Source organism: Myotis brandtii, unplaced genomic scaffold (genome assembly GCF_000412655.1).
Source record: "Myotis brandtii unplaced genomic scaffold, ASM41265v1 scaffold312, whole genome shotgun sequence".
Classification (NCBI taxonomy): Eukaryota; Metazoa; Chordata; class Mammalia; order Chiroptera; family Vespertilionidae; genus Myotis; species Myotis brandtii.
Genome location: NW_005361955.1, coordinates 2,249,736 through 2,262,689, shown reverse-complemented (window position 1 = coordinate 2,262,689; position 12,954 = coordinate 2,249,736). Strand labels below are relative to the sequence as shown.

Sequence of the window (12,954 nt, the reverse complement as noted above, 5' to 3'; positions counted from 1 at the left end):
AAAGCCTCCTGCTCGCTCCAGCTCTGTGGCCATGGCCAGCTGAAAGCAGGTATCTGGGGTTTGTTTAGCTTCTATAATTGAAACTTTGTTGCTTTTGGAGCTCAGAGCTGGGCCACGGCAGGCGGGGAACCTTGGCTTCCTCCATCACTGGAGCAAGCAAGCCTCCTGCTCGCTCCAGCTCTGTGGCTGCCGGCCGCCATCTTTGTTGGCAGTTAATTTGCACATCTCGCTGATTAGCCAATGGGAGGCATAGCGAAGGTATGGTCAATTACCATGTTTGTCTATTATTAGGTAAGATATATATATATATGGCTAATATGCAAAGTGTCCCCTCGGGAGTTTAACCGGGAGTTCGATCGCTCGCTATGATATGCGCTGACCACCAGGGGGGCGGTGCAGAACGAAGGAAGGCCCTGGCTGAGGGCAGCCAGCAGTCGGGGAAGGAAGGCCCCGGCCGGCAGCCGGTAGGCCCCAATAGGCCCTGATCACCAGCCAGGCCTAGGGACCCTACCTGTGCACATATTTCGTGCACCAGGCCTCTAGTCCTATATAATAAAAGCCTAACATGCTAAGTGTCCAACTGTTTGACCAGTTGTTATGATGCACACTGACCACCAGGGAGCAGATGCTCCGACCAGTAGGTTAGCTTGCTGCTGGGATCTGGCCAATTGGGACTGGGCGAGATGGGCTGGACATGCCCTGGAGCCCTCCCATGGTCCCTCCCCGGCTCCGATCATGCACCGGTGGGGTCCCTCAGCCTGGCCTGCACCCTCTCGCAATCGGAACCACTCAGGGGATGTCGGAGAGCCGGTTTTGGCCCAATCCCCGCAGGCCAGGCCAAGGGACCCCACTGGTGCACAAATCCGTGCACTGGGCCTCTAGTCTATATGTATTAAAGCTTAAGCAACCGGTCAACCATCCGGTAGCTATGACATGCACTGACCACCAGGGAGGCAGACGCTCAACGCAGGAACAGAAACCACAGGCATGGAAACATGGAACAGACTGATGAATCTCGGAAGGAGGGTATGGGAATGGGAAGAGATTAACCAAAGATCTTATATGCATACTAGAGGCCCGGTGAACAGATTCGTGCACCGGTGGGGTCCCTTGGCCTGGCCTGCGGGGATCAGCTCTCTGACATCCTCTAGTCTATATATATAAAAGCCTAAGTGCGGTCCCTCAGCCTGGCCTGCGGGGATCAGGCTGAAACCGGCTCTCCGACATCCTCCAAGGGGTCCCGGATTGCGAGAGGGCGCAGGCCAGGCCGAGGGACCCCACCAGTGCACGAATTCACGCACCGGGCCTCTAGTAAATAAATTTTAGAAAAAGGAAAGGAAAAAGTACAGAACCAGTCCCCATGGACTATTAGCCCCCCCAAACTTTTAGGGCAGTGCATGTCTTAAAGACAAGAGACAGCAGATGCCTAAAGTATATAGGGAATAAATAAAAGCTAGAAGGGCTTTCTGGGTAATTCAGACTTGGTAAGGATAGCTTTTTAACATCCTGGTACACCCCAGACCATATCTCATTTAATAATCTCAACAACGTGTACAATAGATATCATCATCTTGTTTTTATAGAGGAAACTGAGGCTTAAATGAGTTACATAAGGTCTTCCTCCAACCTTAATTTATTAATGAAGTAATTTATCTCCTCTCCCTTTCTTCCCTACTCTAACCTTCCTCCCCATTTTTCCTCCATTACCTTTTTAGTGGCTAAACTGGGAGGAGCTTCATCTGTAAATTTCTTTTATGAAAGGTCTTACCCTTCCTAAGAGCATCTCCTAGTTGGGCTTTTTTCTCTTAGAAACAAAGAGCTAATTTGATCCAATATTCTCAGTTTCTATTTCAAATTTGTTGGCCAAACCTAGTCTACATATCTTCTGGAGATTCTCTGATTAATTTGCTAGATGACAAACAGGGCTAAAACCTGGAATAAAGGGGCTAACATAGCTATATCTGTCTTATGTCCAGTGATAATTACTTTATTTTAAGTAAAATTATATTTAAACAACAATTTGTTTAGTTAGAACTTCAATGGCCTGTATCTAATTGGGTTAGCCTAGTTACTGACTGTTCTACTGCAAGTGATGACTGCTAATGGTGACTGCTTCCTTCTGTATTTTTGCTCTTATGACTCAGTGCAATTTAAAATATTTCTGGGCTTAATATAATTTCAGAAGCCAATTTCTAAAGCACAATAATCCCCTTTAAATAGAAGCTTTCATCAACATCCCTGCCCTACATGATACTGCTTTAAACAGGCAGTAGATGGGTAGGATTCTGGGCCAGATCCCCTAGGGAAAAAACTACAAAAGGAACCTGTAAAACTGTCTATAAGTTGTTTTCCTAGTTCTCTCCTGTTTACAACGCATTTTGCCACAGCTGAATTTTTTCCTACAGTAACTCATTAATATATTATACTCACTATGAAAATAGGACTGGTTCTCCAGTTTTTAAACAGCAAATTAAATATAAGTTAAACCATTTTACTGTGTGACCTGGCAAAAGCACTTTATCTTTCTAGGTCTCACTGTACTAATTCGTAGAACAAGATTAAACTAGATATCTAAGGGCTCCTTTTATCTCTGAAGTACTAAGTGAATACTCCATTGCTACTAACAGATCTACAATAATACTTAAATGGGATGAAAAGACTACTAGCAAGACAAGAAGAATATGAAGTCAGTACAGATCCCATCACTAAAAACCTGTCTAAACCTTGTCTCCTACCTTTCCAAAAATAATCTCACTCATATCTGAGTGCCCAATGCAAAGCTCAAATTCTAAACTACTAGTCAAAAGTTGGGGTGGAGTTTAGATCCAAGCTCTGCTACAATGGCTTCCAGGACTAAGTGCATGTGGGTGGCTAAAGTACTATTCAGTCATGGCACAATTACATGGAGAGAGAGAGAGAGAGAGAGAGAGAGAGAGAGAGAGAGAGAGAGAGAGAAAGAAAGAAACTGACTGTACTCTATAGGCTCCTTAATGCTTCTGATTTTTCCAGAGTAAGTAGATGATCTTGAGCAAGAATCCTGACTTGGCACTAGTCACTGAGGTAGAGAGCAATGGGAAGCACATTAAGTAACATTATTGAGAAGGAACTCTGAAAAGGGACAATAAGGATGGGGATGAGGGTTTCTTTATATATTCCTCTAGTACATATCTACACTGTTGTATTAGCTTGAGAAAACTTCCCAGAGCTCATGCATTTACAGAATTTTCCAAAATATGTTAAAAATAGTGACTTGACTTTTAGTGAAACCTGGAAAAGGTCCAATACCCATTGCCAATGAAGTCCAGGTTTCTTAGAGCTAGACTATAAAAGTAGTCTTTCAATCATAGAGGTTTTAGGTTTAAGCTTGGAAAACAAAACAACTGGCCTGATATGAAAAAAACACTGGCTTTGGAATCAGATAAAACTGGGTTTGATTCCTGGCTTTACCACTTACCAAGTGACCTACCTTTGGCAAATTTTAAAACCCCACTGGGGCCAATTTCCTTATCTGTAAAATAAGGATAATTCAATCCACCTGCAGGGCTATTGTGAGGATTAGCAAATATATGTAAAGCACCTAGCATTATTCACATCACAGGAGTTTAGCAAATGCTGTTAGTGATAGTGTCCTCCTCCCCCATCACTTAAAATAACAAGCAGCAATTCTGTGTATGACCTTCCTCCTGTCAACTGTGATAATCTATAATAATAAAAGTGTAATATGCTAATTAGACCGACATCCTTCGGGATGTAGCCGGGGCTGCAAGGGAAGGCCATGTCCCAGGTGCCTGCCGGCGGCCAGAGGGAAGCCGGTGCCAGCAGCCGGGGGAAGGAAGGCCTACTCTCACATGAATTTCATGCATTGGGCCTCTAGTCCTATATAATAAAAGGCTAATATGCAAATTGACTGAACGGCGGAACGACTGGTTGCTATGACCTGACCACCAGAGGGCAGATGCTCTATGCAGGAGCTGCCCTGTGGTGGTTAGTGTGCTCCCGCAGGGGGAGCACCACTCAGCCAGAAGCTGGGCTCACAGCTGGTAAGCGCAGCTGCGGTGGTGGGAGCCTCTCCTGCCTCTGCGGTAGCGCTATGGATGTCCAACTGACGGCTTAGGGGAGCGACCTAAGCCGTCAGTCGGACATCCCCCAAGTGCTCCTGAGGGCGCAGGCTGGGCTGAAGGACCCCTGAGTGCATGAATTTTGTGCACTGGGCCTCTAGTTAGTAAAATAAACGAAAGCATTGAAAATAATCAGAAATGCATCTAGAGCAGCCATGTACACATTAATGGTTCTTGGTTAGAAAAGTGTTCCTTGAGTTCATCCCTAGGCTACTTCCTACCTAGACAAAAAGACAAGCCTGCAGGAGTCTCTCTCTTCTAATTTCTATTTCTACTCTCCTGGAGGCTTGGCTTTTTGTCTAGGAAGGAAGTAGACTGGGGATGTAGCTAAAGTTCTGTCCTGTCTCTGAATTATTTTAAATGGATACAAAGGTGGGTCTTGGGAGACCTGTTTTTCCTCTCTGACTTTCTCACATTGGCCTACATCTGATTTGAAGACATAACAACTCTATATGAATTTTTAAACTCTGGAAGAATTTAAAAACTGGAATGTTTTGCTATCCATTTAAAATAAAAGGGTCAAAGCAGGCAGTTGGTTTTTTGAGCAACTAACTATGGAACACCCAGGTCTCCATGGCTCAAAGGGGCATATTTTAAAAGCAGCAGTAGCAGCTGCTACTTAACATCAACAAAGTACTTACTGGGCCAGGCACCAAGCTATGTGCTTTACACAAATTATTTCATTTAAATGTCACAGTAACCTTATGAACGACTATTATTTTTCCTATGTTAGAGATGTGGAAACCAGAACTTAGGAACGTTAAGAAACTTGCCCAATTTTCAAGATTAGTAAGTGGCAGAACAAGAATTTGAATGTAAGACTTAAATATAATATAGTACAAAGGACCAGGTGCTTTATTTTGAGTCTACTTGAATATTTGTTAGATTGCTCACTGCTTTAGATATTGTCTTCTCTACTAAAGAATATATAAAACAACGAATTAAGAATGGTAATGTTTTTGCTTTTAGAACTTCCTTTCTCTTTCCCACACTTTTCTTTTCCTTTCTCTTCTCTTCTCTTCTCTTCTCTTCTCTTCTCTTCTCTTCTCTTCTCTTCTCTTCTTTTCTCACAGTCTTAAGTTTGAATTAAAGGATGGAAGAGTGAAGATAACAGACAGGACTGAATCACTGATTAGCATTTTCACCATGTGAAAGAGTTTGCTGCTGCAACTCTTCACTCATCTTACTGATTCACATGAATAATTTATTCAGGCCCTGAGATTACTTCATAAAAACAAACTTTAAAAAAATCACTTAAAAAAAAAAGAGGTGAAAGGGACCTTAAAAGATTGCCTGTTCAACCCTTGATATAGTAAAATTACTGAGGATTCCCTCTCATTAGAAACTGGAACAAAACCAGAACTAACATCTTTCAAGGCCTAACCCAACCTGTGGCTCCCATGAGATTAGCCCTTAATCTGTATCAGTGAGGTGGTTTGTCTCTGGTTGACAAAGTTTGGATCTGATTAAGTACTACATGGTGGACATTATTTTCTATCTGCATGTGATGGAAACAAGAGGAAAAGACACACATTTGAAGATAACTAAGAATGGTCTAATATGAATATACAGTGTAATATGAAACAAAAAAGCTATTAGCTTCTACCTTTAGCACAGATTATAACTAAAAGCATTTACCCCTTTGAGAATTCTCTAACTATTGCAGAACCGTTTCACATGTTTAAGTTCACTCCCATTCAAATGTTTGCCAATTCATAGTAAAGGTAATAGACATGCTTATCTGGATTTATTTCCAGTCTAATCTTTCTACACCAACTGCCTAGATAAATGTGCTTAAGGCCCAATAACTACCGGTTCATTACATTTTGGACAGGCTATGTCTTTGATTTATACAGAGTTGGGGGTTAAAACAAATCTTTTGAATTTAATGTAGTATACATACAGGCTGCAATGACTTGTGATTCTGTAATTACAAATAGGTGAAATGCCTCAGAAACCTTGGGCTTCATTTGAAAGTCTTAACCTAGAATGGAAGACTGGAGAGCTACAGTAATCATCACCTCTCAACTACAATGCTTCACTGGTGTGTAACCTTGGGAGTTACTTAATTTTGTCGTGCCTGTCATTTGCATTCTATGATAGGAACTCATGCAGACATCATATTACATATCTAAAGTGCTCTGGACATTCCAGAAAAAGACACTCTACTAAAGATCTTTAAAAGCCAGCCCCCACCCACAATAGCCAAAGCAAAGGGAACCCCAATCATAAGTAATTTCGGATTGTAATTCCATATAACTTACCTATATCGCTCTTCCTGCAAGGCCTGCATTATTAATGAATAGTCCCTCTGATAATGTTCCTTGAGGGTCTCAAAGGATTCCTCTAGCCTGGCCTGGGTTTCCCGGATCTCCTGGATCTCATGTAATAGTGCATCAAACCCTGAGCTCTGCATGTCCAGAGTGTTTGTTTTGGAGCTAGATGCTCCTATAGCGATGCCTCCAGTGGTGCTGTTGGCTCCTACTGAGCCTGAAGTGGCACTAGAACAATCTTCTTCACTACCATATTTTGGGCTCGACTGAAAGTTTGAAATCACTCCCAAAGCCTTCCCATCATCCACCTGCCCTTCTTCTAAAGAGTCCTTCAGGTTAGGGATGTTGTCTGCACTGCCAAATTTATTCCGAATTAATGAAGCGATCTCTCTGGGCTTTGAGACTACTGCCCCTGCTGCTGAATGAGTTGCCTGGGAGAAGCTGGAAAGTCCACCTTTGACACTGTCTACCACACCTTCACTGAAGCCAGTCACCTTCGCTCCCACATCCTTCAAACCCTGGTGCATGTCCCTGAAGACATCCTTTGGCTGCCGGGGGATCCCATTCTGTTCCACTTCTCGGAGCTTCCTGTGGTAGTGCTCAAGCTTCTTTTGTAGCTGGAGGATGGTTTGGGCAGATTTCTGGTTCTTCTTCTCAAAGACCTGCTTGATGCGGGCAGCCTGCTGCTTATCTGCGCTGTTGGCAAGCTTCAAGTACTCAGCAACGTTGTCATCCCGGGCTGTTTGTGCAATCTTGATTTGTTCTGTGAGCTTCAGGATCTTCTGCTGCAGGTGAGCAATAGCAGCCTTTGTACGCTGAGGGTCTGGTGTTCCATCCACAGAGTCTGTGTGGATGCTGCCATCAGTGCTGGAGGCCACTGCACTGGAAGTCTGGGCGAGGCTGCTTACTTCCAACCGCTCGATCTAGCATCAAAGCAAAAGGTAGATGTTAAAAAGACCCCAAAAGAAGACTACTTTTCCAGAATCAATAGGCCAATCAATTATACTTTGCTTTAAGCAAGACAGATATATATAAGGATTTACACAAGATGTAAACTGGGGTATTTTTCCTTTGTTAGAGGATTTAGTACGGTATATCTTGAAATAACAAAGTTCCTTAGTGGGTTTAAAGCATAAATTAATTTACATTCTTCACACATACTTTTGTTTACAAGCATATCTATATAAAACAAGGTACATCTGCAGTTCAATTTAATTATATAAAAATCATTTTAGTATTTAGACATCACTGTAATTCCAACCCATGTTCTAAGATTACGGTCATCTGAAAACGTTGGTGAGAACAAGTATTTTACTGGCTAGATAAAAAAAATCCAATTTTTATCACAGTGGACCCATGAATTTTGGGTCTAAATCATGTCATGGGCAATGGAATAATTCTTTCGATTCTAATAGGGACACTTATTGGTAGCTGGAGACAGGTGCAGGTAAGATTGAGAAGGTACTGCTGAAAGTGGTAAGAATGAATGTGTACACTCTTGAGAGTTAAAATTCCAAAACACAAGCAACTGTGATAAACTTGGGCAACATTATGTGAACATTAGAGACAGAGACAGTAAGGTAAGTAATTAAAAAAGTCAATGACTAAGTTCAGACCTTTTGGAGGCCAAATTCTATGAGTTCTAACCAGGAAACAATTTTTATTAGGCAAGAGACTCCAAAACACACACAATGACTATCCTTTCATACGGGTAAGCAACCATTAAAAAGAGCTGAAGAAAAAGACATGCTGCTTAGATATGAAAACTTAAACTATCATACTTCAAAACTCTTAGCCAAAGCAGGGGATAGGTTAGTTTATCTAACTCAGGAGAAAAAAGTTTTTAAGAAGGTGCCACTTGATATGGCTTGTGGTGGTGAATTAGAGTAGGGCCTATGCAGAAAGGTTTTAGAAACTATTCTCTATTGAACAATAACAGAAATACATAATTAAATAACCACTCTAGGTAATAAAAATTCCCAATAATCATGTCAAATTACAAATTTACCATCTCAGAGACTTACGAGCACACCCTTTTCCTTGCTTCCCATCCCTAATTTGTCATCATTAGCAATTTGCCAGAAAGAACTGTATATAGGTTACTCTCATATTAAAAAAAGGTTGAATTACATTTTTGTGATGACAGTAATATACCAATTCTGAAATGTTCATAAAATGCTAATAATTAACTTTCCAGTCCAGACATGCATTCTCTTTTTTTCATCTTGGTTGTATCTCCTCAGTTTGCCGTCTGAACAGAATTTATGCTGATCTCTAACTCTAAAACACACTGAATTCATGAATGAATTCAATATATTACTATTGATGTGAATAAAACAATATTATTTTCTTTCTAGATGAACACAAAAGAAATATTGTGCCTTTAAATAAAATCAAAATATAATTTAAAACCAAAATGAATAATAAAATGACATTATATACTCCACTAATAATAATAATAATAAAAACACCATACAGAATAGTTAGGGACTAGTACAATAACTATTTTGTTTTTTGTTTTTCCTTTTAATTTCTTCTTCTCCTTTTTTTTTTTTTTACAATAACTGTTTTGTATCGCTTCCTCCATCTGCCCTATTCATCTTTTAAGTACATGCTAACTAGCAGTGAAAAGACCAGAGGAAGGCAGCAGAAGGGAGGATGAGTGAAAGTTCCAGATAGTCAAGTTGCCAAGAGTTTCAACTCTTTAGTGCCTTAGGTTCACTCTCTTAGGTTGTACAGGGTTCCCACGGTGTGATTTTTCTTTCTGAATGGGATTTCAGATGCCATAATTACAGTATGTAATATTGATACCATTGTAATTAAGTAGTTATTTATAACTAGAGGCCCAGTGCACTGGGGGTGGGGGGTGGGAGTCCCCTCAGCACGGCCTGCGCCCTTTCCCAGTCTGGGACCCCTCAGTGGACATCCCCCAAGGGGTCCTTAGCGCTGCTGCAGAGCCGTGAACCCAGCTTCTGGCTGAGTGGTGCTCCCCCTTTGGGAGCACACTGACCACCAGGGGGCAGCTCCTGTGTTGAGCGTCTGCCCCCTGGTGGTCAGTGTGCATCATAGTGACCAGTCGTTCTGCCATTTGGTCGATTTGCATATTAGCCTTTTATTATATAGAATAGGAAAGGAGCAAAGGGAAGGCCAGGTATTATAAGCATGTTCCCCACAAAACACTGGGGGGAGGGGATTGGCCAAAAGGAAGATAGTCGCATGCCCAGTCAAGTTGGGATGACATAGGGAAGATACTTGACTGTCAATCACACCTGGGGACAGAGATGGTTGGCCAGAATAGGGGTGGCAACTGCAAGCAAAATTTGGATACTCAATTCCCTGAACAAAGAAACTTGCTCTCTTGTGCTCTTGGCTCCTTGGGACTCGTGTGACTCTGAGCTTATAGGGCTCTTTTGTTCCTGCTCCCCTGCATTCCCCCACATGGTCCATGGCCATGTGGACCCCATACACAATGGACTAATGGACTAAAGCTAGCCTGGCTCCAACATGGAAAGGAAACTCTAGATGCTGGCTTTGATTCTAGCTTTACTGAAACCCCAGCTATACTTCTTCTACGACTGAACTAAGAGAAATGGGACTTTGGAAACCAAGGGGTATAATTCCAAGGAAATAAAGCTTTCTATCATATCTCACCCTCTTGTGAGGGCCTCTGGAAATGTTTACTCCAGCGGTACCCCAAGAACCCCACTTCCACTGATAAAAGATAACAATATGACCCTTATGTTTATGTTTAATAGCTCAAAATCTACCACAATATAAAAGGGAAGCAAATATGAAATATAATTTGATCCAAGACTACCAGCGTAGGCATGGTTTAGTTTTCTTAGGTTGTTGTTATTCATTTGAATATCAACTTATATGTAATCTGTTGTCTAAGGAAATACAGATATGGAAATCAAGTTTAACTATTACTCTGGGAGGATAAAAATTGACTATACTGGTGAAAAGATGGCTTTGAGACTAGAATCTTTAGAACTGGAAAAAAAAGCAACCAAACAGAAAACCCCAACAAACTTTTAATATAATTATTTACAAATGATCAGTTAGATGTGAGTTGTTTTCTCTACACAGTAACTAAAGAAATAAACCAGGCTTTAATCTGACTTCTTTCCTACCTGGGCTATGTCCTTCCAGTGCATGGCTCCCCTGCAAGAGCTCAGCTGACAGAATCCAGTCCTCAGCTTCCAAAGAAAACTAACCCACAGCTTCAGCAGGAAGATAGTTTTAACACCTGAAACCATGAGTCACTGGATTACTCACCAACTACTCCCAATTTTGGCAGGCACTATCCTCATAAAGGAAGGAGAGAGAGAAGAGAGAAATTGGAAGCAAAAGGGAGTGGAGGGGAAGATAGCAGAGGACAGGGGGGCAGGAGTGGAGGAGGAAAGAGGAAGATATACTGAACTGTAGAATTATAGGTCAGCTATGAACAAAGCCCTTAGAAATACAAATACTTAGCACTGGAAGTGCCTGACTTAGCCATGAGTTATGAAGACACCAACTGAAAAGTGACTCTTTTTTCCAACAGCCTTTGCTAGCATATTAGGTTATCCATATTGTGGGGGCTAAGCTAAAAAAGTAATTTTCCTCCCACCTAAGTTCTAGCTTATAAAGCTTATAAGCTAGTAATAAAATTTAACAGAGACAGATTAAGAGGAGAAAAAGTCCAAGGTTTATTATTACTTATATCAGGGGTGTCATAATAATGAGTTCCAAAACACACTGGGCTGCAGAGACTTACATACTATATGGACAAAGGAGAAAAGGGGGCATGGGTCTGGGATTTTGAAGAGGAGATAGACTTACATACTATATGGACAAAGGAGAAAAGGGGGCATGCATGGGTCTGGGATTTTGAAGAGGAGATAGGCAATTCACAGGTAGCAGAGAAAGAGTAAAACACACTCATGGCCAAGTTCCTGCTAGGCAACCCAGAAACAATGGGATTTAGGGGAATCTGGCTAATAGGCTCCTGCTTGGATCCTTCCTATCTACCAAACTTAATTCAGATAGGCTACTGTGAATATCCTTAAGGTGAATATGCTAAGATTCCCTTCCTAAAGCAGGTTTTTCCATCTGGATTCATTACATCAACTGTAAAATTCATCAACGGTAAAATGAATGGGGATAATATGAATGCCCATTGCAGAAAACTGCTGTAGGGATAAAATGAGTCAATAAATATAACAGTGCTCAAAACAGTACCAGGCACAGAGTAACTGCTATTATTGGCTATTACTTTTATACCATTTAATTGGTTTTTTTAAAAAAAAATTCAAATATTAAAAGATTCCAGAATATACTTCCTTCCTAAATTTTTTATATTTCAGGCAAAACAAGGGATATATATGTAGAGAGTCTAAACCAAAGGAATAATGTAATTCAACACTACAGTAAGATAATAGTCACATTTCTGAATAGTTGGTCTTATGGCTAGGCACCTAGTTAGCTTATCTTCCAGTCCTCACAACAACCCAAAAAAAAAAATAGAATTTTTATCACTAATTTACAGATGAACTGACTGTTGAGATGCCTCCTACTACCTTACCACAAGGCAGTTTTGACAACAGCAGCAATAGCAGTATTACCTACTCAATAGGGCTGCCCTGATATCCTGATCATATCCATCAATGTAGCAAGTCAAAGACATTTATGGCTGAGGTTAGAATTAATTTGTATAGAAAAAAATCTAGGGCCCTAACTGGTTTTGCTCAGTGGATAGAGCCTACGGACTGAAGGGTCCCAGGTTCGATTCCAGTCAAGGGCATGTATCTTGGTTGCAGGCACATCCCCAGTAGGGGATGTGCAGGAGGCAGCTGATCGATGTTTCTCTCTCATCGATGTTTCTGACTCTCTATCCCTCTCCCTTCCTCTCTGTAAAAAATCAATAAAATATATATTTTTTAAAAAAAGAAAAAGAAAGAAAAAAATCTAGGACCAAAATTCAGTCAGTTAAGTATATTATACTATATCTTGACAAAACATATTATATATTGACTACTTATAAGCTAGGCAATGTGCTACAAAGCCATTTTTTGTGTGCCCTTGACCGGAATCGAACCTGGGACCCTTCAGTCCACAAGCTGACGCTCTATCCACTGAGCCAAACCAGTCAGGGCTACAAAGCTATCTAATTGTTGCTATAACAAGCAGACACTACTGCTTTGTTTGCAGTTTGTCTCTTACTATTAAGAATTCATTTGCAAGGCTTAAATTATCTATTAATTGATCTAAATGAATTATCAGAAAACAGCCCAAGACAACATTTAAACAGACACCTCAAAACACCAATTAATCAGAGGCAGAGTAGAGCCATCTAGGACAGAGTATTAGATAAGCTTTATAATGGCTTGCAATTTTCATTTGCAAACATATTAAAAATATATCTATTTTCAACATAGACTGATGAACAGGGACACATCCAAAGACAGAGAAACAGCAATCAGACTATTAATCCCCAGAGGGAAAGTAGGGGAGGGTGGGGGTAAGGGGAAGAGATCAACCAAAGGACTTGTATGCATGCATATAAGCCAAACCAATGGACA

The 12,954-nt window shown here is 41.0% G+C and overlaps 1 protein-coding gene across 9 annotated transcripts in view; it reads right to left on the bottom strand.

The window, feature by feature from the left end:
* Positions 1–12,954, bottom strand: part of TMCC1 (transmembrane and coiled-coil domain family 1) — a 170,663-nt gene that overhangs the window by 19,062 nt on the left and 138,647 nt on the right. For 8 of the 9 annotated variants that reach the window (XM_014542725.1, XM_005870028.2, XM_014542726.1 and 5 more), the window contains one exon: positions 6,383–7,314. In XM_014542725.1, the coding sequence (XP_014398211.1) occupies positions 6,383–7,314 (932 nt within the window). Of the gene's footprint in view, positions 1–6,382; positions 7,315–10,524; positions 10,594–12,954 lie in introns of those variants that run through there. The other variant, XM_014542727.1, reaches the window with a different exon arrangement.